Source organism: Furipterus horrens, unplaced genomic scaffold (genome assembly GCF_987537825.1).
Source record: "Furipterus horrens unplaced genomic scaffold, mFurHor1.1.pri manual_scaffold_9, whole genome shotgun sequence".
Lineage (NCBI taxonomy): Eukaryota > Metazoa > Chordata > Mammalia > Chiroptera > Furipteridae > Furipterus > Furipterus horrens.
In genome coordinates, this window is record NW_028327179.1 from 11,555,303 (window position 1) to 11,582,180 (window position 26,878).

The 26,878-nt window shown below is 43.4% G+C and overlaps 1 protein-coding gene across 1 annotated transcript in view; it reads left to right on the forward strand.

Moving 5' to 3' along the window:
• The window catches only part of JAZF1 (JAZF zinc finger 1), a 318,390-nt gene that overhangs the window by 250,581 nt on the left and 40,931 nt on the right, over positions 1-26,878 (forward strand). The window contains exon 3 of the mRNA XM_090287075.1: positions 21,926-22,122. Coding sequence (XP_090143201.1) covers positions 21,926-22,122 — 197 coding nt within the window. The remainder of the gene's footprint in view (positions 1-21,925; positions 22,123-26,878) is intronic.

A 26,878-nucleotide genomic window follows, 5' to 3' on the forward strand; every position in this document is an offset into this window, starting at 1 on the left:
CGTAAAGAGTTCGCTGATTTGCACCCAAAATCCCCACTCCCCATCTCATTTATTGGAGGGGTCCGACGTTTGTTCAGCTGGGAAATCTTGAGAGTCTAAGCCAGCAGCCCCCAGCCTTTGGGGCACCAGTGACTGGTTTTGTGGAAGACAGTTTTGCCATGGACCTAGTTGGGGTGGGGGGTGGAGAGATGGTTTCGGGATGATTCAAGCGCACCTCCTGGTGTGCAGTCTGGTTCCTAACAGGCCCAGACCGATACTGGTCCATGGCCCAGAGGTTGGGGACTCCTGGTCTAAGTTCAATGGTTCTCAGACCAACAGCATTAGTAACACCTGGGAAATTGTTAGAAATGCACATTCGTGAGTTTTACTTCAGACCTGAATCAGAGACTTTGGTCTAAGCCAATGGTGGCAATCCATTCTCCTTGCCACTGATTGATGTAAAGTTAATAAAGTGATGCAGGCCTAGTGGTGAAATATGAGGGGAAACATGCTTGTATGGAAGGTGGAGGAAGGCATTCTGGAAAGGTCCTCATTGTTTTTAAAAAGTGCATGGCCCCATCGAAACATGTGATAATGGGAGATGCTGCAGCCTTTTTGCAACCAGGAGGTGAGCATTCAACATGCTAGGGATGCTAGAACAAACAGAAGGTAACCTGAGTCCTGGGTGCTACTGAGTTAACTCACTGTGCTGAAATTACCCTTTATCCAACGTTTTTGTCAATAATGAATCCTGTGTTGATGAGATTACTTACAGCAAAGCCATACTGTATTAACAAAAGTTCCACTCTCTTCTCCAGCAGTGTTCTCTCTGCTCTGCCACAGTTCTCAGAAGGTGTCTTCTTCTTTGGGGTCCAGACAGAACTGAATCACTGCCCCCTGCTAGTTTGTTCTACTCTAAGACCCCTTTTGGCTGTACAAGTAGCTCTTTCTGCCAGCTCATTGATTTTCTAGCTATATACAAATTCATATACCAAAGTTTTATTCTTTTGTACTCTACACAGCTCAGTGTTAGGGAGAGCTCCAGATTCAAAAAAGGATATTTGACAAGCTCAGGTTTGTTGTCTGGGCCCCATTGTCTCAGTTCCTGCGCACCGTGGATAGGTCTGTGCTCACACCCCTGCATAACTAGGCCCTCCTTAGAACAGAATACGTGAACCAAGTCAGCTATGAACCCAGAACAAGGACACATTAGCTCTTAAATTGGCCCCCTTGCAGGTGGATCTATACATGTTCCTAGGTGCAGGTGAGCCTCGAAGGACTACTTAAGGCCAATCAAAACCCATCATGGGAGGACTTCCAGCCAAGATGGAGGAGTAGACAGACAAGCTGCATATCCCTCCACAACTAAGAAGGAATACAACTACGTCAAAACTAGAAACAGCCAGAAGTTCAAGAAAATCAAACTGCATGGAAGTCCAGCAAACAAGGATACAAAGAAGAAATACTGATCTAGACAGGTAGGAGAGGTGGAGCCAGGGCGGAGAGGATGCGGTGTGGTGGTGGCGGCAGCAGCAGCAGGCAAAGTGCAGTCACGCATTTTAAAAAGTCAGGAGGGACATCTGGGGAGCGTTCCCAGCTACTCACAGGACCTCGAAGGTCACAGTCCCAGCACTGGGGAAAATCAAGCCTCATTGCTTCTGACTGTGTAGACCAGTGGGGGTTGGAGTGGAGGCAGAACCTGCCGGTCTCTCAGCAGAATCCACTCGTTTAAAGGGCCCCCACAGTCCTAGAAGGTCTGCAGACCCACCCACTCTGGGAACGATGGCCAGGGCAGCAACTAAAGGGGCGGCAGTTCGGTGCAGAAGTGGGAGAGATGCCTGGAAAAGGGGTGACTGCTGGGCAGGTGGCATTGTTCCCTCTCAGACCCCTCCCCCACATATAGCACCCCAACGTGGTGAAACAGGTTGCCCTGTACTGAAGAATACCTAAGGCTCCACCCCTTACAACGTAACAGGAGCAACAGCTCTACCTGGGACGCGGAGGCAAACAAACACAGGAACCTGTCAGAATGAGGAGACAGAAAAGTATGGCCCAAAAGGGGAAATGGATCAAGGTTCCAGTGGGAGAACTAAGTGACAAGGAGATAGCCAACCTCACAGATGAGGAGCTAGACAACCTAAAAGATGTAGAATTCAAAACACTGGTGATCAAGATGCTCACAGGCTTGACAGACATGCTTGAGTATGGCAAACGCATAAGAGAAGAAGTGAAGGCGGTGCTAAGTGAAACAAAGGAAAATCCACACAAAACCAATGGTGAAGGGAAGGAAACCAGGGTTCGAATCAATGATTTGGAACATAAGGAAGAAAAAAACAGTCAACCAGTACAGAATGAGGAAGCAAGAATTGAAAAAAATGAGGAAAACTTCCCAAATTTTGTGAAGGAGATGGACATACAGGTCTGGGAAGCAGAGGGTCCTGGGCGAGCTGGACCCAGAGGGGACCACACCAGGACACATCATGATTGAGATGCCAAAGGTGAAAGAGAAAGAGAGAGTCCTAGGGGCAGCAAGAGAGAGGCGGGAGAGTTGCCTACAGGGGGGTGCCTATAGGATTATCAGCTGATTTCTCAGAGGACACTTTGCAGGCAGGAAGGGACTGGCAAGCAGTATTCAATGTGTTGAAAGGCAATCTGCAACCAAGATTACTCTATCCAGCAAAGCTATCATTTAGAATGGAAGGGCAGATGAAGTGCTTCCCAGACAAGGTGAAGCTAAAGGAATTCATCATCACCAAGCCATTATTATATGAAATGTCAAAGGGACTTACTTAAGAAAAAGAAGATCAAAACTATGAACCCTAAAATGACAACAAACTCACAACTATCAACAACTTTACCTAAAAAATAAAAAGAAAATCCAGCTAAGCAAACCAGAATAGGAACAGAATCATAGGTATGGGGATCATTTGGAGGGTTATCAGCTGGGAGGGGAAGGGGGAGAAATGGGGATATCGTGCAGGGATTAAGAAGCATAATCAGTTGGTACAAAATAGACAAGGGAAAGTTAAGAGTAATAGAGGAAAGGGTGAAGCCGAAGAACTTATATGCATGACCCATGGACATGAACTAAGGGGGATGGGATTGCTGGAGGGAAGGGTGGTACCGGGCAGAGGGGAGCAAAGGGGGAAAAATTGGGGCTACTGTAACAACATGATCAATAAAATATACTTTAAAAAAATAAACCCATCATGGGGTCTTTTAAAAGAAGGCATGTACCAAAGCAAAAGGCCCTCTATGTTTAACTCAAGTGAATCCACATCTTCCTGTGCAAGTAATTTTAGTGACATTCTCACAGCCAACACATCCTACAAATGCCACTGTGGCTCTTTGCCTCATATCTGCCCAACACGCTTGTGCACATGAACCAATTCCCTCCTGGGGGATCCATTTCTTATTGTTCCTTGACATTTTAAAGCTTCATCTCTTCCCTTCCCCAGTTGAGAATCTTTTGCTTCTTTGTTTGTTGAGATTTTGGTTTTTATACCCAGTTTAAATTCTCCCAATTGGAGGGAGGCTTATTTGACTATTCTCAGAAAGCAACACTTTCTGGCACAGAGTAGGCATCTAATAAACAATTGTTGAAATAAGTGTTGTTGAAGTTTTGTATGTCTAAGGCAAGGGGCAGGAAATTCAAATGCTTAACGATGTCCAATAAATGATTTCAACGAGTGGAGCTGGCAGGGTCCTAGAAATACAGGGAGCAGATTTGGAAGCCCATGTGCCCCTGTGTGGGAGTCCAGTTCTTTGCTTTCGGCTCATCGTTGCTATGCAGGAATGTGGGCCCGAGGATGCCAGAGCTGCTGATTTTTCAATGGGATCTGGAAGTCTGGATTGGCATGTGAAGTCTCATTCTTTAATCTTGAACCAGCATTCTGTAAGGCTATCAATTTGTGACCTCTGGCTCAGATCCTGATATAACTACTAAAAATTGTTAATTGAATCTTAACTCTACTAGGGAGCGGTGTTACATATTACCCATGAGATTACATTGTGAATATCCTTCCCTTGAAGATAACAGGCAAGAAATATTTTGTTAAATCCTTTATATCAAAGATGTCATTGTTGATTTGCAGCTATACAAACCCAGGATGTTACTTAATGTCTCTTAATGTGACATAAAGCCCTTCTTTGAAATATGTAGTAATAAGAAAATGTTTGACAAGAACTTGAAATGTCCCCAAAGTATATATTCTTGAAGCTCTAATTACTTTCTCAATTCTTCTAAAAGTTAGTGTTTCCCAATAGTTTTCCGGGCTTTCCTAAATAAATTACGTATGTTCTGGCCCATACAGTTGCGTGAAGGGCCTGTAAGAGGGTCAAGATTGTCTTATAAGTGAAGAAGAATTGTAGTGGATGAGCAAATGGAATATAAGGGTGAATGAGAAGTATATGCCTGTAGTATAAGGTACAGTGGAGCCTCATTATTTGCAGATTCAGAATTTGTGAATTCACCTGTTCACTAAATTTCTTTGTAAACCCAATACTTGCAACACTGTGGTTCAGTATTCACGCATTCAGTATTTGCAGCAACTTTATAGAACATAACTACTGTGATAACTGAAGAATCAACTGTAATCCTATTGGGTTGGCCAAAAAGTCTGTTTACTTTTTTCCATAAAATAAAAGACACATTTTTCGTTTTCACCAATAACTTTATTGATTGGATATTTTGAGTATGTCAGCTGTCTCCTGCTGTTGGCTTCTAGTGGGTGGAGGCCAGGAGTGCTGCTAAACATCTTCCAATGCATAAGACAGCCCCACAGCAAAAAGTTGTTTGGCCAAAGTGTCAATAGTACCAAGAAACTTCACAAACCACTTTTGACATGTTCGACCAGTCACAGCACCTTCTCTATACATAGCACAAATCTGTTTTGTTTTGTTTTTTTGCGTTTCAGTTGCGTTTTTACCTTTCTTGAAATAATAAAACATAATATACCAAAATGTAGCATTATTTTCTTCCATCTTCAGTATTAAAATGGCTGCACAAAAATTCACCAATTTTGATTTTTTTTTTTAATGCTGTCACAATACAATATACCAATTGTTTCTAATGAAGTTAAAGACAACTAAGCACTACAAGAGCCATCATACAGAAAAAGAGTTAAACGAACTTCTTGGGCAACCCAATATTTGCAAGAGGAGAAAGAAAATTATTCCATTAGTCCCCTTTACATTTAATGGGTTGCGTTTATTTTTTCGCTGAACCATCACTAAAATGCTGAGTGTGAGGCTTAGGGTACAGACCACCTTTTAGGTGTAACTAATGTCTTCTTGGTATTTTATTACAAAGTCCTTTTAGAAAGAGTTTCAGAAGGGCCAAACCAATACCGTAGAATTCCAACTCACAGGTGTGCAGAGCAACGTGGAAAGCTCTCTTCGGCCCCTCCTCCTACTTCTCTCCCTCACATGCCTGTGTGTGCACACATACACACACACACATTTTTTAAGGAGCATGTAAAGTACAGGTATAAGAGTTCGAGGTCAAATGGTTCTAAACGTGTACTGAAATTTCACTTGAATTCCAGATTGTTTCATGATCAAGATCTTCTCTTGCAAGGACCCTGGTATTCACTAGATAATATTTCACCATTATCTTGAACAAGTCAGTAAATCAAGTCCATGTTTCAAATTTAATAGCTACCTTATTAACCAAAATTGAGTATTAATAAAAAAGTCAACATATTTATTGCCTTTTCATTATTCATTACTCAATTACTTTTTGCAGTAAAAAGAAATGAGTTATGATTTGTTTTGGATGAGCATGTTATTAAATTAATGGCTTGTTTCCAATGTTAATCTAAATGTTGTAATTGAAAAACATTAGTAAAACTTTGCACTTTACCTGATCCAGGATAATCAACCTGTTTAATCAAAACATTTAAACTCCCTCCATTTTTACTCTGCAATAATATCATGTTGTTATAGGGTACCTGGAATATGAAATTTTTAAAAAGTTGTAGTGATCCCATTATGCATCTCAATTAATTAGGCAATAAGCTGTGAAAGATCTGTTGTTACCAGCGGGTGAAAACTAGTTTGGTATTTAATGACCCAAGATGCAGTCAGGCTGAGCTAAGCGGAAAGAAGGTATTCGTTAACCACAGGAAGGATGAATTTTGAGAATTACAATTACCATATTAAATGGACTTTGGTGGTTTCTTATAGCTCCCTTTTGAAACATAACATTATAGAGAATTCCTGCCCTCAGCAAGGGCAGGAAGCTTGATATCCTCCCCTGTTTATTTTATAATTACTCAATAAAATCCAGGCGAAATTAGTTGTTACCAGTAATTAACAACCAGTTTAATAAAAAAGAGGGGAGACTAGCAGATGGTGATTATTTTTTTTAATAGGGCCTGCTTGAAGGGACCATCCTGAGAGTAAACACTCCCCAGGAACTTGTAGCTAAAATGGTTACTGCGGCTGTGTCTAAGCCTTGCTTTAGAGCGAGGGCTCCTTTCTTCACTGGCTAAAATTCATGAAGTAAATAGCTCTCTGGTGACTGCCACAAATAAAGGTTCTGTTGGTACCCAGAGAGGGAGATTCTAAAGGCCAGAGGAGCCCTGTGCTTCTTGGGAAATTCAAAGGCCCCTTTTCTGTGGGACTGTTTTGCATGGGATGGAGTCAAGGTTGAACAGGTATCTAAGATTCTAAAAGATGCTCGTGTGAAAATGAGCGTTAAAATCATCCAGTCCTGTCTAAGAAGTGGTTCATCTATACGGGAGAACGGCAGGGCCAATGCTGGCCACATGCTCCTTTGGTCCTTGGCTGGTGAGCAGGATATTCCATTTTTAGTAAAGATGTGAGGCTGTTTTCCTCAGTCACTCTTAACACATGAGGGAGTCAGAAATGTGTTCTGGAAGCAGAGGGCACACAGAATTCATACAAACATAACCAGCAGAAGCTGACGTTCTTAATATCCAAGACCCTGGCCCAACCGCACACGGCCGCCTTCAGCGTCCCTGCCTCCCCATATTTTGCTTTAGAATCATTTGTGCTCTCCCTCCGACTCCCTGTACCAGGTGCTGGCAGGATGCGGAGAGCAGGGACCCTGTCTTACTCCTCTGTCTCCCTCAGCCCGCATACCTCTGTGAAGACAGACGTGCTGAATGGAATACCACACGCCCAGTCCCGCACTGCAGAGCTGCTGAAATTGCTTGCATTCATTCCGAACCTTCCAACGTACAAGGATTGTCAGAACATTCAGCCCGTATAGCAGCTGTGTGTTAGGGCGCTCTCACCCCGATGGGTCGTGGCCCCGTCTCTGCCTCCGTGCTGTGTCCCAGCCTTGTTTTTGCCTTGCTTCTTCTCCTGTTCCTATCGTTCGTTCTGTGTTACTGCACTTGATGTGTCCTATTGCATTGTGGTGGTAGAGGTGTTTCAATAAAATGATCAGAAGAAGTCAATTTGCTTACCCCTCCCAGAAGGGAGAAAATCATATAAGCTATTTGGTAATGACCTTCCTTTGGTCCCATTAGGCCTGATGAGGCATGTTCTCAGGGACCCGCAGGAGAGGAATGAACTCTTCCAGGGGCACTGGTGTTCCATTTGGTGAATCACCCTCTGAATGGCTCCCCATATCCTGAAAGATAAAATGTCTCCTCACTAATTCCTCATGTTCTCCCAGGGAGTAATGTGGACCAGAGACATCGTGGTTAATTGCATAAATGAGGCAGATGCCAGCTGAATGTGAATGCAGCTGCAGGATTGCCAAGGCTCCCTGCACCTCTCAGGAGCCCGGATGGGGAGACTGGGAGCTTCCTGGCGGCAGCCTCCAGCCTCTCCCCGGTTTTAATAGGCAACACGGGCGTTGTCTGCATGCGTTTAATTCCCAGAATTCTGCCTTGTGCATTTGGGGGCCATTTGCACTGAGCACTCACCAAAGCCTCATGTAAACTCTATAGGAAAAAAAAAAAAAAAGGAAATGTTTTAGTGGGCTTTTCAGAAAGCTGAATTTCAAGGTTTTCATTTGCACTTTACCCATCTTGGTAGCGGGCTCATTGATGGCCTTGCTGGTGTCCTCAGTCCCTCCTCCTCCATCCGCCCTCTCTGCCTCACCGCCTCCATCTACAGAGAGGGGGTGAGAAATGTCCTTCTGAAGTCAGTGGGAGGGGGTAAACTGGCCCAGGATTTCTCTCACCCTGTCGGAGGGAAAACAGTTCGGTCTCTTACTAAATTCCTCACTGCAAAGGCATGGTAGGCAGACTTTTCGCTCCCAATAAGGAAAAGGACTGGACTTCCTCCCAGGGTGACTTTTGTTACAGTAAGCCATGCAGAATCAGATAACTTCAGGAAGAACCCTCCCACCCCCCACCCCCACCATACCCCCCAGGCAACTGCAAGGGAGGTTGGGAGGCAAATCACAAAGTACCCTGCCAAGCAGGGACCTGCATCAGAGCTTTTCTTTCGGCAGCTTGTTGGGGCCTCATTATTAAGGTGGTCTGCGGACAGTTTGAAATTGAAATTGAACCATTTCCTGCGCATTGCTTCAAAGCCACGTGATGCTGTGTCCCGTGCTAACAACTTTCTGTACATAGTGTACCCGGCCCTGAGCTGGAGGACCTCGGAGCCGGAGGACATAAATGCCGGCCTTTCTCACAGGGAGGACGTCTTTGCATCAGTCGAATGATTGAATCAATGTACTTTTTCATTACAAAAGGCAGAGGTTCTGTCTCAAGCAACATACTTGTTACCCAAATGCCCACCTAAAAATACAAGAGAAATAAATTAGTAAGTCTGAAGAAAATAATTATAAACTAAGAAACTATATAAAAAGAGCTAGAAACTAAACACTATTCCTCAGTGACTTTGGGGGCTCCTCTTCCTCCTGTTGTCTGCAACGTAGGCATTTCCCCCAAGTTTCTCTTAACCCTTGTCCCTCCTGTCCCTTCCTGTACTTTCCTCCTGTTTTCTTCCCCTTCGGGCGACTCCTAGATTCCTAAATCTAGATTGCTGACCTGTTTATACCCCTCCAATGTCTCACCACTGTTTCAGACCCAGTCTACAAAGCATAACGGAACTTTTCTCCGCTATAACAGCACTGGCCGACAGAACTTTCTGTGATGATGCAAATCTTCTGTTTCTGTGCTATCCAACATGACAGCCACTAGCCACTTGTGGCTCTACACATTTAAATTAATCAAAATGAAGTAAAATTAGAAATTCAGGTTCTCAGTCCCACTAGCCACATGTTCAGTGCTCCATAGCCTCACGTGGCTAATGGCTATTGGACTGGACATTACAGATCTTTAGCACTTTTGCTTGGTATCATTCCCGTGGAATTTCATTAGCTGTGAGTTCTTGGCCAAACTACCTAACATCTCGAAGGCTTGATTTTGTCATCTGTAAAAGGAGACGGATAACCTCCTGACAGGGTTGTTTGGGGGTTCAGTAAGTGGTAGGTACAAGACATCTAGCAGAGCATAACACATAGTGAAAATGCTTTAAAAAAAAAAAAAAAGGCATTGATCCTTTTATCTCTTCTTTAATATTAACTTCCAGATATCCATCTTAAGTTTAGATAATGTGAACACTAAGCAGAGTCATTTTGAGAATGGGTCAGTTTGCACATTGTAGGAAACACCTAAATGTACTGTGGGTTTAAGCTATAGACCTTTTTGGTTTGGTTATTGGAAAAATACTTCTCTTGGCGGAAGGGTTAATACAAGAGTGCCCTGCAGGATCTAGCAAGAGTCTCCTAGGTTGCTTGGAATTATTTTAGTTAGGTCGTTAGCCTTGTTTCCAGCAAGAAAAATCCCCATGAGGCTAGCTAGCATCAATAGGAGCGTTGAGAGGTGTTGTATGGGCCCCCCCAGTAGGTACCGGGAGGCAGCTTGGTTTGCATGCATGAACCTGATGAGGTTTCATGGCCATTAGACATGGCCTGGATTTTGGGTGCTGAGGTGTCCAGGGCTTTCAGTCCCTCAACAGGAAGCCCTCTGGCATGGACCAGTCCTACACACTCATCAAGCCCCAAGTTTAAAGGGGGTTTGCATGGTTTATATCCAGGCTGCAATCCATCAAAGCTTTAATTACACTAATTAGGGATTTGGGATAATCAGGTTGGCCAGACTAAAATGGAGGCCTGCACTCTCTGAGAAGAAAAGCTTTGCTAAATAAACCAGCAGGATAAACAGAATTGTGGGGGCACGTGTATTTCTGGGAACCAGCTGATGCTAAGGATTAGTGCATGCTTTTGGCATACAAACGAAGGCTGCTCATTGTAAATCAACAGAAGGGCTGGAAGCCCCTCCAAGAAATACTTCATTAGCAGTTAAGTATAGTAACATTCCTCAAAAATTTAAACACACATACATACACACCCTGCATTTTTCCCCCAAATAAACTGTAAATTTTCAGTTTGGGGTGGAACTTGTGGGGGGAAGGTAGCTAGGGAATCTTATAAAAATTAATTTCAAAGCCATATTGACTAGTAGTTTTTGTGTTATTCCTTTTTCTTCCCTAATTTAAAAGACACCAGAAGTACCATTATAACATTCAAAGCAGTACACCATTCGACATTATAACAGCCCCATAGCTGAAAGAGTTGGGAATTATTGGCTCAGACCTTCCAAATTAATAAACCTTCAGTGTGTCATTCAATAGTATATACTGTGATTGACAGTGCTCAAATTTTTCAAACATTCTAGTTCAACTGTGTGTGTATGTGTCAGAGAGAGGCAGTTATGCTACAGACCAAATTAGTCTATTTTGAATCTTTGTTAGGTATTTCCCAGGGACTATGTTGAATTTTTTTCTTTTTTCCTCTTATTCTTCCATTTTTTTAATCTCTATGTATTTTTCAAGTGATTGTGAACGCAGGACAAGGAATAGGTGAATGACCACGGCCTAAAGAGGCAGGAGGCAGGGAGAAAGTCATACAAGGACGGCAGAGGTTAATAATGTGGCAGTTCCAGTCTCTCTTGTTTCGTGTGTTTTTTAAATTATCTCTAGTAAAAATTATCCCCTCATCGGTCCCCTCATCCTTTCCACCCCAACCTTTACAAACAGCTTACAGTTTTCCAAGTATCTTTAGAATTCCCAATCTCATTGGGTTATCTCAAACAGGAAGAAGAGACACATAAAGGTTCACATCCCTTTGAGTTTTTTAACAATGATTATTCAGTCCTCAGACGTATGCACCAAATACCTGAACACATTTACCAGGTGCCAGCCCTCCTGGAAAACAGGGCACACCAAGCCCTTTAGTCCAGGGGCAGCTTAACTGAATACTTGCAACAGAAGGGAAGAAAATCACTTCCAAAAAATCCGTTTCCAAGGCCCATGAATCTTGAAGACTGTTAGCTTGTGATACCTATAGACTTACAGACCCAAAGGTGCAGGGGCAGCCCAGGCACAAAACTGACTTCGCCCCCAAAACAGGTTCACTGGCTGGCTGGATGAATCCAGTTAAGGAAAAATGCTGTTGGCGCCACTCTATTCCTAAACATTGCTAATCTCCTGACTGCTGCTTTGTGTATAAGTGGGTCATATACGCACGCAAATACATGTGAACGGGCAGTTGGCCTTGTACTTATGAATACGTACAGTTGTCTGAATGTGTTTAGTAGGGACAGCTCTTGTCTTGGACAAAGCTTTCTCTCTGATGCCATGTTTACTGTCTGCCGTCTTTGCTCCCTGATTCTCTGAAAGTGGACAAAGTGGACCAATTGAGTTAGGAATGCCTAGGCTGGGATATTTGTGGAAATACCAGTGGATTGGCAGGGTTGGAGGGAAGCATATAGAAGTCAGGGACGACAACTGTCAGCTTAATCAGTGGATAGTGTCATTGTGGAGCACGATGATGAGGAAGAGTCTAAGGCTGAATCTTAAGCAGCACAGGCAAGAGTGCCGTGACTGACTTGGGATGGCTCTCATTGGCAGAGTGGATTATAAGTGGCACTAGAGGCACTGTACGGGCCACCCCTGGTATAAACAAACCTACCCGTTTGAGCCCTCCTCTTATATTGAGTCCTCTACCACCCTGGCAGGTGTGGCTCAGTTGGTTGGAGCATCATCCCGTAGAGCAGTGGTTCTCAACCTTCCTAATGCCGCGGCCCTTTAATACAGTTCCGCCTGTTGTGGTGACCCCCAACCATAACTAAAGCATAGTGATTAGTCACAAAAACAGTGTGTAATTATATATGTGTTTTCCGATGGTCTTTGGCGACCACTGTGAAAGGGTCGTTCAACCCCCAACGAGGTCGCGACCCACAGATTGAGAACTGCTGCCATAGACCAAAAGGTCCCAGGTTCAATTCTTGGTCAGGGCACATGCCTGGGTTGCGTGTTTGGTCCCCAGTTGGGGCATGTACAATGTTTCTCTCCCCCAAACCCCGACTTCCTCTCTCTGTAAAAGCAATGAAAAAACGTTCTCGGGTGAGGATTAAAAAAAAAGAAAAAAAGAGTCCTCTACCTTTAACCAGAGCCCCCCCCACTGTACCCCATCCCCTGGTGCTAGACTCACCTGGAGTCACTTATCCTTAGTGAATGTTGACTGTCACCCAGCCTACCGGGTCAGAAGTGTTTACATCAGTAGAATGTCACGGCAGCAGCAGAGAAGTACTTTTCTTTGGAAACGGACTTTGGATCGCAGACTTAGATGTCTAAGTCCATCTGTGGACAGCATAAGGTTTCACAAACAAATAGCATCTTGTGTAGGAATCACCCAGTCAGGTGGCTGTTCCATTTTTACCCCAATTCCTAGGCGAGAGTCAGGAGCATAGGGCCAAACCAGTGGAAATACTAAGACTCTGAGTGGCCTCCTGACATATATGGGAATATTCTGTTGAGCAAACTGCTTTTCATGTGTTTTATCTAATAAAATCTTGATAATAGCTTCCACAGAGGTAGGTATTAGGGTTACCTCTGTTTTATAAAAGAGAATCCCAAGACCAGAGAAGGTAAACAATTTTGCCCAAGCTCGAATACCTAGTAAGTCAGGTGAGGAATTTGTTTTTAGAACCTAGACCTTAATCCACCAGCCTGTGTTCACAGCCATTTAATGATACTGGTATAAAAATTCCAGAGACTCTAAGTCTAATTTTTTCTTGAGTTTTTAAACTTCTCCAAGCTTATGGGGAGATTAGGCATCATCTCATTAGCAGCTGATGTGGAAACCTCAAATAACTCTTTTAATTTACTTCCAGAGGAGGCAAAACAAGAAAACTCAAAAGCTTTTTGTAGGCTTGTACCACAAAACCTCATAAAATGCATCTTCTTTGTTTTGTTCATTGGTTGTTACACAGATGTCAAATTAGCAATGAAAACCATGTGTAAGAAATGGCCAAAGTTATTCCTAATTATGTGAAAGTAGAAGAGGAATGGAAAGGATGGTAGAGAGTTGCCAAGAGAGGGACATTCCAGTTGGTCTCAAACCCAGAGATTTGTGGGTGTAGTTTTCAGAAGTGGTTTTTCTTCTTGGTATTGACCATGAAAAAGACCATGGTTTATTCTGGCCAGGCCGAAGTAAATCAAAATTAATTGCTTCACTGATAATTTATGCTGACCTGCGGCTTAAAGTAGTGGTTGCTGAATCTGAACCAGAGCTTTCATTGAGGTAGATTAACGATATCGTTCTCTAGCTGTGAGAAAATACCCAGTATTTATTGGGAATATACAAAGTCATAGTATTCAGGAATGGGATTTTGTTCATTATTGCAGTTATTTTGCTTCCGTGCATGAATTTCGTTTGAGTGCTAAAATTCTGGAAAAGAGATTATTGGGTTTAAAAAAAAAAGAATCATTCCAAAGTACCATTTACAGAGTAGCTACTAGTCTTTGAATGGTGCTGTTCATGAGGATGTTTCCATTGGTCTGCAGCCCCCAAGTTCCCTGGGGCATGTGAGGCCAAGAGCAGGAAACATCCTGCACCCCCACGCCTCCGGGCCGCCTTCCCTGTGGAGGATAGCTTCTCTCACCTTGCTCCCAGCTCTTGAGAAGAAGCAGCTGCTGGATTGGGTGCTCTTTTATTTGACATCTTTTCAGTTTACCCAGAATATTGCAAATGATTTCTCCTAAATTTAATAGTTCCATTTTGATCAACATTCCTTGAAACTCAATTTTTAGCTATGGTGATGATAGAAAATAAAGTTGGGTATTTTGCAATGTACAGATCTGTGATTACAAAATAATTATAAATTCTATATTGTAGCTTCCCTGCATCTCAGAAATAACTTAAGTTTTCTGTGTTGTTCTATTATCATAATCTCAGAATAAAGAACAGTCTTCCCCAAGAAAGGATTATTTTATACCAAGACCGTCTTTCCTATATTTTATGTTAAAATGATTTTCTTTTGAATGAGAGTCTAGTAATGGACGATAGTTAGATAAGGTACACCACTTGGCAATAAAAATTGGCACTCCAATGTTAGTTATTAAATAAGTATTTTTAAGAGTTTTAGAATATCTAAGCTACAATGTACTATAAATAATGTAAATTAACCCCCGGCTGGTGTGGCTCAGTTGGTTTGAGCATCATCCCATACACCAAAAGATTGCAGGTTCGATTCCCAATCAGGGCACGTGCCCATTGGGTCTGTCCCGGTTGAAGCACGTACAAGAAGCAGCCAATCAATGTTTCTCTCCTTCTCTGTCTCTCCCCCCCTTACCTTCTCTCTAAAATCAATAAGCATATCCTCATGGTGCGGATTTAAAATATATAAAAATTAACTGTACTTACCCTAAAAAGAAAAAGAAAAAGAAAGAAAATATGATTGTCAAGGAAGTAGATAAAAGAAAGATCTTTTTTTTTCTTAACCCCTTCTCTTTTCTCATCTCCCTGTCCCGCAAAATAAAGTGAACATTTATAAGCAACATTATCTACAACATTTGATATGAAATTGTCTTGCCCTCATGTTAGTTTATTTTGTGCGAATTAGACCAGAACTCTTCAAAGTCCAGGAGCTATATCCTTATGGATGTGGCAGTTATAAACTAAGTAAGGAAAAGATAAAAGGAAAAATAACAATATCTCACTTAATGCAATAAATCTTAAGTTTCGGTTTGGTACCCAAGCACAAAATTCGATTCATTGGCTGGGTACTTCACAAATTATGTCCATCACCCCTGTGAATATCAGATGAAAATCACACGCACATAAAAAACCCTTCCAAGCTAAGGGCCAAACTGATCTGATTAGATGGTGTAGGTTTTTTCCTGGTGCTACTTGTGGTTTTATTATTTAGCATTAAAATCTTAATAGCAACATGTTAAAAGAGGCTCAGCGTTTTGGTGACACTGCAGAAATTTTTATGGTGCTTCCAAATCCACCCCGTAGGCCTCAGACCATGAAGTCACAAATAACTGAGATAAGAAGTGAAACACACGATTGTTTCGACCATTACTAGAGACTTTCTGAAATCGGTGTTATTCGGGAGTCCACATTCTCTTTTGTCTCCTGAAATGGAGAACATTTATTGAGTTCCCAGATGACCAGAAAAGGCTGTTAACAAAGAGGCGCAGCCCAGCGATGACTCAGCCTGCTGCTTGCCCTTCGTGTTTCACTGGCCAACTGTTTTAACCAAATACCCCTTCAGCTTCCCTATGGCTTTAAGTTGCTGCTAAAAAACAAGAAGCCCCGCCCCATGAATTTATTAGCAGATGTGCGTTCTGAAAGCCGTCATGGCTTGGATACCTAGGGCAGCCAGATCTCCGACATGTGGGCCACAGATGATCACAGGCTGCAATGTGCCCGTTATTCCCATGGCCGTTGCCACGGCCTGTATTTGAATGCCCTGCGAATAGTGTTGCCACCTCTCTGGCTTTCTGTTCACCCTCATCCTGGATGGCACACAGTCGTAGGCGGAGGATAGAAGAGCCATCAAGGTACAGGAGAGAATACACCATGGCCTCTCTGCTGGCAAGATCAGTTGTGACCATGTCAAGTCAGCAGTGCCAGTTCTGGGAGTGCTTGGACTCTCCGGGTCCCCCTGCCAGCCCCCGGCAGCTTCTTTCAGGTGTACTGGGCTTCACAGACTTGTTTTCCGTGGAAAATGGCAGTGCCCAAAGGGCCACTGAGAAAGCAGAGCAAAGCCTTTGAACTTGACACGGAGCCCTTGGAGGTGAAGCGTTGCACAGGTCTGGTTGTGGACCATGTCAGAACCTTGCGCGGCCCATGAACCTCTCGCGCAGGCCTAACCTGCAGAGACCGATGTCTTTTTGTCAGCCCACTGTCTGAACCATCTCCTGCTGCCTGTCCTGCTAGCGAGGTCTTCTTCAGTTCCATTCTTCTCAAGAATCGAGGCAGAAAAGGAAAGAGGAGGAGGGGTGTGGGTTTAGAGATGCCCCCAGCATGTTGTCCCTAAGGGGAGGAACCTTCTGTTTGTATTCTAGCTACTAGAGCTTCCTTTGGGAATTGACCTACGATTACAGAGATAGTCATGCATGCAGAGCCCTGGAAGGTGGCTCTTTGCTTTCAGAACCAGTGGGGCTCATGATGGCAGTACTTACCCTAATCCTCAGTGATTCAGCTCAGACATAACCACATTGCTGACGTGAGTGTCAGAGATGAAATATTGGTGAGGTAGGATTTCCAGAACAAGTGCACCAGGAACCGGATGTTTGTCAAGCACAAAGTGCCAGGCCCTGTTCCAGGAGCTTTGCATGTATCAACTCAACCTTCCCAACAGCTCTATAAGATAGGCCCTGTTATTGTCACCTTTTACAAGGAAGAAAGCTGAGGCACAGAAAGGTTCAGTAACGTGCCCAAGGTCACATAGCTGGAGAGCATAGAGCAGGTATTAGAATGTAAAGAATATACCTCTAAAGCCCACCATCTTAACTGCTACCTGAGAAGTTTCCAGTCTGGAGCCCATGTCTTACATTAGTAGATCAAGAAGTCGGTGTGGTGGTCATGACCAGGAGATTTTGTTGAAATGAAACAGAAAAACGTTGGCATATATCGCATGTAGTAAGGAGTGTTTCCTGAAACTTTTGTTTCAGACATTTACATTAAAAAAATTTGTCTTTGTGTCCAGACAGGTTTTGTAATTTTTCTGATTTTAGAAAGGTGATATGGTACAATTACTTTATGTTACATAAAACTCCCTACAGGGTCCAAGGTTGTCCTCTGTAGTCACACACATTAATATTTGTGCAGTGAGGCATATAAGTCTTCACGCTAAATACAATAAATAAAGTTGAAAGTAGGTTTTAAGTAGTTCATTCACATTAGGGTTTGTCTCCCAATGAGTTTTACTGTCAAACTTATAAAAAATTTTCAGTCTTAGAGCTTTGGAGATGTCAAAATTGCAGACTGAAAACCTAATTATATGTATGTATGTACTGGCTCCCAATAGAGCTACGTTTCTTATAATGGATTGAGGTTAAAGAAAAGTAAAGTCTGGAAAACACTGCCTGATACTGTTGCTGGACTCACTGACAGTTGGAGGTGGGAAGGAACCTAGGGGTGATCTATTCCATGTATCCGTAAACCCCAAACTCCTCAGCTTTAACAAGCAGAAAACGCAGGGCCAGAAAGGAGAGTGTTGGGACTTCTGCAGGCGGCACGCCTCCCCCTCCCAGAACGGGCTCCTGACCCACAGCTCGGGCCCCTGGATCACACGCCCTCTCCAGAGTCTTATAATAACAACCAAACCACACCACACATCTCGGAGTTTGGATTCTGTTCGAGGTTTTGTAAGAGAGACTCAAGTTTCAAGTGGTCACTTCCATCGCTCAGTTCTCCAGGGCCCGGGAAAGCCAAGTGGCTTTTCCCCAGCAGGACACTTAGGCTTGGGTATTTGGCTGCGGAGTGAGGTGGCAGTGGGGTCTCTGCCCAGGTTTCAATGAATTCTATAAATTTCCCGAGTTTGTGGTTGAAACTGGTCTCCCTGGACCAGCAGTTTGACATTTCCCCCTGTGGTGCTGCATTCGCGTTTCCGCGTTTAACATGTCAGACTGAATGAACGTTGCGGTCGGAGGATTTCGAAGATTTATAACGCAGTCTTGAAAATTTACTTAAGGAATATGTACTTCCCCAAGCAATAACAAATATTACTACAAATGACCATATTAAATTAGAGTAGCTTGGGCCTTTCTGATTTGTAGGAAGGTTCAAATTAATCTTACGGCAGTCTCAGTTTCAAAATGAAAACATGGCTCTGCCTGACCGCAGATTTCCAGGCTGTTAGTCAACAGTGAATGAACCCTCAGGTGACGGCGGTTTTCTCCCCCTTGAGAAATGGTTAGTTTTCTCTATTTGTGGAAACGCAATACTAGAGGGAAGATGCCCTAAAAATCAGCCATAAGTTGAATCTGGAAACCAAGAAACTTCAAAATTTCTAGCAATTTTGTTTCCTTATAAACTGAGTGGTGAGTATGAGATGTATTATTTTTATATTTTTTTAAGAGGAAAGAAGCCTTCTTTATCCATTTTTTATTTCTTCTCCAATTAGCTCCTTTAGAGAGTAGGCAAGGGTGCCTAGTTCAAATGCTGATTTTCCTCATTAAAAAAAATAACTACAAAGTTAAAATACTGGTAAATGTTTTATAACTGACTTTTGGAGAGAGAAAAAGCCCTGATTTGTAATATTTGCCAATTTTCATGCTGTAATGTTTCCACCCCAGCCATTTTCAAGTTACCCACAAGGCATCACTGACTAGAGTTGGAAAGAGAGGGGCAGTAGCACACCATTATATTTTCTACCAAACAGAGATGATATTAATGGAAATAACCTCAATAACATAGGTAATAGTAAAAAATACAGTAAGATAATCAAGAACCAATAAGTTTTCAGTATTATTGCCTTTGTCTTTAAAATACTTTAATTATAAGTTCACATAAGTACACATCATTTCACTTTTAATAATTTATTAATAATCAGGGCTCACAGTATTTCTGAAAATGTACGGTTCAGCTCTCACAGCCAGGGCGGACACCCACCCCTCGCCCCCAGCCCCAGGGCATTGCTGCAAGGTTAGAACACTTCCCAATGCAGAGCAGGAGGAACTCAGGGAGGCGGGCACGGGCAGCCTGCCCCAGTCACAGGGGCCCAGCAGCCCCACACAGCAGACCTTGGCAGGCAGGCGTGGGAAGGGTGCGACCCCCTCTCCTACTCTCCGAGCATGTGCACCCCCTGGGTGCATCCCCCTGCATTTTCCCAGACTCTAAGCTCTGACTCCTTGACCCCCTTCAGCTTTGAAAACCGTGACTCGGAAGCAAAACCCAGAAAGCTCAGGGGTCTCTGCGCCATGGCAGCATGGCACAGTACGCGTGTCTGATTCAGTCCCGAGGCTTGATTTCTCTGGTGCCAGATGTGCCACTAGCCGTCAAAGTGACCTTGCACAGGTCACTCCACCTTAGATCCCATCATGAACGTTCAGGCTCATAAGAGGATCAGAGGCCACAGTGGGAACTGGGTCTATTCGGAGGGAAAGTGGGCAGCTACTGCTTGCGGGCCAGGCAGTGTCCTCCTCTGTGGAGTCGTTGCTGGTGCCGGGCAGCCTGCTCAGATGCGGAGGAGACACGCTGTCCCTCAGGCAGGGGCAGGAGCTGCCCAGGTGTAAGAGGAGACGAGGCTCCTGGATGTAACACTCTGGGGTACTCCCCCAGTTCCCCGCCGGGGCACGTCCAGGTACAAGATGGCCACGCTCAGGAAGCCCAAAGCTCCATCTTCGTATTAGTCTGTACGGATTTCTCCTTCCCCCCAATCTAGGTGTGGTTTACCAGTCAGGGATCAGTCAGGAGTGTTGCCTATTATCATAGATGACATGCTATCGAAGCAGGTTAGCAGAATTAACCAACGATCAAATCCTACTGCAGACAGGGAAAAGATGTATGTTAACCCTTCACCTACAGTTATTTGCATTTTACAGAAACTAAAGAAAGCCAAGGTTTACAGGGGCTTCCCAGCTTGTCTCAGACACACAGTAAGTCACACAGCCAGCACTTGAAGCCTGGTCCGCTCCAAGTCCCGTGCTCTGAACCAAAATGCAAGCTGAGATTTTTCATTCTACCCCACATTTGACTATTTGAAACACTAACTTGAACTGCCTACGCTGAGAACAAGTGGTCTTCCTGGAAGAAGCATACACTTAGCCTGTGGTTTTGCCCACAACTGCTAACCCCAATTTGAGAAACTCAGCGCCAGCCAGTTAGTAGAACAATAAAAGAAAACACTAGTTCGTTGCTTTTCTTTGAGAGTCTATATTTTGGGTAGAGGTTTATGACAAGGAAAAACAAGTTTTAAAAGCAGTAGAGCCAGCTTTGCATCGGAAAAAAAAAAAAACGAGTACCTGGCTACAGGGTGCAAACAATTCTGTTTTGCATTGTTCCTTTCTTTATAAAACATCACCTTCTTGCAGCACCAAACCTGAGCGCTCAAGGCAAAGCTCGTAGCTTTTACTGCAGTTCAGTTCTACGTGTAAAATCCAGTTTATGTATCTAGGTTGTATTGTAGAAGCCATTCGAGAAATGTGCCATTCATGTTCCGAGTATAAAAGCAGACATTTTAAGACACTGTAACGATATCGTAATGTTGTTTCATTGGGTGTTTGATCGACTCTCAGCTTTTACCAGGCATTGGAACTATCTGTTGACTTCCAAACAGTTCAGAGTGGTGAAGACCAATGCTGAGGGGACTCTGTAGGCAGAATGTGCGCTGGGTTGGGTAAAACGGCATGTTTCATTGCACTGGAATTTGGTACAATAAAGATTGTATTAAAATAGTCAGAATACAACTGACGGGAGGGCAAGAAACAGAGAGGACCTGAGTGCCCACAAGTGCCCGTTTTATTACCTAATTGCTTTCATGCACTGAGTTCACTAGGCTTTCCATCACAATTTTCAAAAACATAGCTGACAAAGTCTGCCTGCCAATAATACACACACACACACACACATACACACACACAAAAAGACTTGCTCTTTAGGTAAGAGGTACTGTTTTGAATCGTGAATTTGTGAAATATTAGATTATACAGTGAGGAAAGAACAAAGTTTGAATATTAGCAACCTAAGGGAAGTGTTGAAAGAATAATTTTGAAGTTTCCAGGATGAAACTATTAGAAAAAGCCACTCTGTGTTTATGAGTAATAAGATCACAACAGGAACAGATCCTTAGCGGTGACCTTCCTCCCTGAACTGCTCTCGTCCCTCCTTGAATCTGCGTGGGCTGACCGAATTGGTTGTTCTGTGTTGGCTGAACTGGGCTTGGCAGTGTGCTAGCAAAGATTACAGGGGCGTGAGTCCTTTCCTTTCAGCTAATGACTAGGGAGATGAGACCTTCAGGCCACCAAGAAAAATGAAAAAACACAAATAAGAGTATGAGAATCTGGAGTAATACAAAAAAGAATCAGATTTTTCAATGAGGCCATAATATTAACCTACCTATGAAGGAAGTCCTCTTGACCTAAGAGTGGTTGGGGACCATAGAGAATGGGTGGGCTTTCTACAGGTTGACAGAGAGGACCTTCCAGGAGAGGAGAGGTCTTGTAACTGACACCCTGCAGTGGGTACAGATGGAATCTGTGCATGTTGCCCACAAAGGGTTTGCCTAGGGAAGAAATGGGCCTGACTTTGGGAAACCTTAGAACAACCAGCTTGAAGAATAATTCATCATGTAGGAAAAGGGATTCTGTTGTGAGTTACTTATTTTTTTATTTTTGAAGATTTTATTTATTTTTAGTGAGAGGGGAAGGGAGGAAGAAAGGGAGAGAAACATCCATGTGAGAGAGAAACACAACCAGGAACCAAGCCCAGGCATGTGCCCTAGAACCGAACCAGTGACCTTTCGCTCTGCAGGACAACACTCAGCCAACTGAGCCACATCAGTCAGGGCGATTCTGTTCTGAGTTTTAAGACTGGGACAGACCTGTGAACAAGCCCCTTTCCCAGGAGGGAGCATCTGTCAAACTCAAGGTAATTGTCATAAGTCCTCCAGCTCTGTAAATGGCCCCAGTTACTTACCTGCTGGTGTCCCTTCAGATTCATGACAGATGCTGCCCGCAGAGAGCAGGAGTCTCTGAAGAAGAAGATTCAGCCGAAGCTCTCGCTGACCTTGTCCAGCTCCGTGTCTCGAGGGAATGTGTCGACGCCACCACGCCACAGCAGCGGAAGCCTTACGCCCCCCGTGACCCCGCCCATCACCCCCTCCTCTTCATTCCGCAGCAGCACCCCAACAGGTGAGTGGCTGGGCCTACCACCTTGAGACTCGGGGCTGGGAAGAGTGAGAGAGAGAGAGTGCGTGCACATGCTGAGGACCAGGGACTGACTATGACTCAGTCCCACCTGTTTGACCCTTTACTAGTCCATGTAGAGTTTGCTGACTCATCCATCTACTTATTCATGAAGAACTATTTAGGAATTACTGCTTATAATCTGTATGTGGTAATGGTTTTATAGATACTTTTCAATCCCTTAGCGTTTATGATGTGTGAAATGAGGCGATGTCTTGGATTTGCTGCCGTCAGGTGGAGGATGGATGAGACAAGATGGCCATGTGTTGATTATTGTTGAACCTGGGTGATGAGTATATAGGGGTTCATCATGCCAGTATCCCAATTTGTGCTTCTTTAAAATATAAGGTTGGTGCAAAAATAATGTCCGATTTTGAGGTCTATTTTAAAAATGAAAAAGCCCGTGAGTATGAAAATATTTACTCGTTAATATAACCTCCTTTGCTTTCTAGAACCTCATTCCATCTGTCAACTAGCCTATAAATCCCACGCTTGTTAAATTCTTTAGGTTTTGAAGCAAAATATGAATCCAACTCATTTTCAACCTCTTCTCTTGATGTCAACCTAAGACCATCAGAATGGTTCTGTAGTCCCCGAAACAAGTGATAATCAGGAGGAGCAAGGTCAGGAGAACATGGAGGATGAAACAGTATTTCCCAACCAAGCTCTTACAAGAAATTTTTGGTGAGTCGAGCTGTGTGAGCACGAGCATTATCGTGATGGAAGATAACACCCTTTCTGTTGACTAAGGAGAGTCGCTTTTGGTTCCAAGCTGCTTTCAGATGACAAAGTTGTTCACAGTAAAGATTAGCAGTAATTGTTTGATTGTTGTCTAACAGTCGTAATGGACAATTCCTTCCGTATCCCACCGTACACTCAACATGATCTTCTTCGGATGAAGTCCTCCTCTTGGCTCTTGAACTCTTCTTCCTCCTCGACTGATCCACGCTCAGCAGCATTTAATGTTATAGTAAAGGACCCACTTCTCAGCACCTGTAACAAGCCGACCTAAAAATGGTGCCTGAAGGTGTCGTGAAAGCAACGATTCACAACAAGCAACACGCTGTTGTGGATTCTCTGGAGAGACAGTTCATGTGGGACCCATTTTCCAACTACTGAAACCTTCCCGATCCTTTCCAGTTGCTGTAGCACGGTCGTGTGGGCTACATTACATTGTTCTGCACGTTCCCTAGAGGTAATGGTGGGGTTTTCTGTGACAACAGCTTCCAACACTTCAGAATCAAGTTTCTTTGGAGGACCCTCTTTTGGCTCATTTTTCAAACTGAAATCCCCACTTTAGAAATGGGAAAACCACCTCCTGCAACTTCTTTCAGTCACTGCATCGTCCCCATAAGGGCTCTGACTAGACTTTGCTGCCGTCCTTGCATGGGCACCTTTATGACACTCATAGAGTAAAACAGTTCTAATGTGGTCTTTAGATGGGACGAACATGGGTGCAAATATTGCAGACGACTATGAACAATACTTCAATAACCTGAAAAAAGAAGGTATAAATTAGTCACTGTGACATCAAAAAATTATAAGAAGAGGCACAAATTAATAAATACTATCTAAAACTTTCTTGTAAAAAAAAGTCAGACATTACTTTTGCACCAATTTTGACTCTGATCACGGCACCTCTTTTTCTAGAGGTGTCTTGGGGGACTCGTGGTTGACAGACACTGTGTGCTGTCAGGACTGGGCATTTTGAAAGCAGGATAGATGCAGGAGGCAGATGGACCAGATTTCCTACCTGAACTTCTGCCTTTACAAATTGCTAATAACACCTCTTACATAGGTTCTGTGTGGGAGTTGAATGTGATGGAATATGTATGCACCCAGCATATTCCGTAAATGTCCATCTCTGCCCGTGGTCTGGAGTCTTCAGCTCGTTTCTTCAGGAGCAAGTCAGGGTCCTTCTGTGACAGCAGGTGAATTGGTTTGTGTCGGATGTGTGTCTGTTTCCTTAGAGAGGCCATCTTGTTTCCCTCATGTCTTCTTCTGTGAAGATTTGCTTTCTAACATCTTCACGTAACATTTACTGTGTGAATCCAAGGAATGCTATGAAAATGCAATTCTGTGATCCTCTTTTCTGAGTATTTCTTTGTGTATTTATTCACATAGAATATGAATTATGGGGGCAGTTTTGTGCCTGGGTGTGTTTTACACATGACTTAATATTGACTGACTCATGGCCAACACCAGATAACCATGACGACCTCAATTAGTGAGGGTGCCTTGGGATCCCACGGAAACCGAGACAGTTAAGAAGTGAGAGTTTATTATTTTTCATATAGGAACATTTGGAAGGAATGCAATCATTTCCTTTCCTTTGGACAGAAAGAAATCTTTCTGACACCTTGCCTATTTTAGCGATTTCCCACCAAGAGAATTAATTTATGTTGTGGTAGAGATGTATCATTTTCAGTCTGTCAAGATCATTGGTAAGTTATTTGCTGCTTGAAGAATGTTCCATGTAAACATCAAAAATTAGCAGGGGAAATGGTTTCTTAAACCCTTATTCTGTACAGTTTTGATTGTATACATTTTTCAATGTTTGAAATGTTATTTTACCTGTAGTTAGAAAGATCAGCTTAGTTTGCCTGACTAATGTGGTTTCGGCCATTTTTGCTGCCAGGTTATAAATAATGTTCCACGTTTCTCCCTTCTAAATTAACTCTTCCAAGTTCCATATTCAATGAACATTCCTGATCCAGAGTAAGTCATCTTGTAGAAAATTTCATTTATGAAATATTATTTAAAATTGAGTCTTGAGGAGACTGAATTAGAGCTCAGTTTCATCCTAGAGTTTCTGGCATGTTTTAGGGATTCTTGGAACCAAGATGTATTGGAATTTTTAAATCCTAGAAGAATTTTCTCATTTCATCTTTTTCATTTCCTCTCTCCTTATTTGTTTGGTGGTGTGTGTGTGTGTGTGTGTGTGTGTGTGTGTGTGTGTGTGTGTGTGTGTGTTTTAAGTATTCACTTAAGCAAACCTAAGAATGGTTTAAAATCGCGGGTCAGCAAAGTTTCTGTAAAGGACCAGATAGTAAATACTTCCTGCTTTGCAGGCCACAGGGTCTCTGCTTCAGCTCTTCAGCTACAGAATTACATGAACAAGTAAATGGCCATGGTGCATTCCACTAAAACTAAAAGTTTCTGTAGAACTTTATTTACATAAAACAGGCCAGATGGCGCTCGCAGATCATGTGTTTGCCAACCCCTGATTTAAATTATAAAGATACAGAATTCAAAGGCAAATGTAATTAAATTCTCTGAAAATAAAGTGTGAAAACAATTCCTACCTTTGTCCTTTACAAGTAATAATATCTAGAGTATAATTACTAAGGAGCCCTGGCTGGTTTGGCTCAGTGGATTGAGCGTCGGCCTGCGAGCTAAGTGTCGCTGGTTCGATCTTCCAGTCAGGGCACATCAGAGAAGGAAAACTCTGACTCCAAAAAACCTCTGCTGCCTTGCGGCATACCTCTTCAGGGGAAAGGCTAAGGGAGTAAACCCCGACAGAAAATCCGGAGCCGGAGTCCCTAAGGCGGTTTGACGTTGTAGTCAACACCGGCAACTCCTGCGGCGCACCTGAAGCCAAGCTGTATTGACTCCGTCTTTCCCTTGGGCCCTTCAGCTGCGAAGAGAGGGGGGGTCTGCTGCATGGGCAACAGCAGACCCTCCATATCACCCTGCCCAGGCTCTGTAGCTTCAGCTTCACTGGAGAGGACACTCCAGTGTCATCGTAAGATGTCGATTCAACACGGGAGGAGGCAAATACCGTGTCACTCCCGAGTTGGACTGCACAGCCATTCTCGGCGGTGCAGATAGACTCTTAAGAAGCTACACCATCGTCTCTCGAGACGGACGGCTGCTGCCGGGAATTACTAAGGAGGAAAGGCAGCTAATACGGGTCATGTTTGCTGTCTGTGCTTTATGTGTGACATTGCTTGTAACCCTAACGTCAGCCTCACGAAGACGACATTATTATCCCATCTACAGATTGAAGAAACAGAGGCTTCCTAAGGTGAGCTTGCACAGGGCCCCATGTGTACCTGTTCAGAAAGGTGGTCTTGCCAGTGTACACACACGTTCTCTCCACATTAATACCTTTACTATAAAAACTGTTGGACCTTCAGTCGCCTAGCTCCCACAATTTCTAACTTGACAACTACAACACCAAAATACATCAGTGTGTTAGGATTCTGCCACTCACAGGAACTCTTCTGACAAAGAGCACATCGGAACTGGAGAATTTGCCAGTTCAGTCAGGGTTTTTGTTAAGGGTTGGAGCTGACTCCAGGGAGTCAGTTGTTACATATTCAGGTTTGCAAACCAGTTTAAAGATTATCTTGAAATTGGCTGTGGTGAGAGGATTCATACCAGCGAAATTAGCAAATGCTGCCCATCAGGACTTCCCAGTCCCCACTTTACCATTACACCACTCTCTTAGCCTTTTATTTCATGCTTATCAGCTTACTCTTACTTAGTATGTAGTTCAAGGGATCATGGTTCTAGTTATGTGAATAAGCCTAAAGCAAAGAGCAATCACCAATAAATAAATAATGGCCATGTCAAACAACGGAGCGCTCCGCAGCCGTTCACAGCAAAGTTGTCCATCGCTGCGTAATGACAGGGAAAGGTTTTCACATCATCAGGTCATAAAACTACACATGCAGTATGATCCCAGCCTTATTTTTTT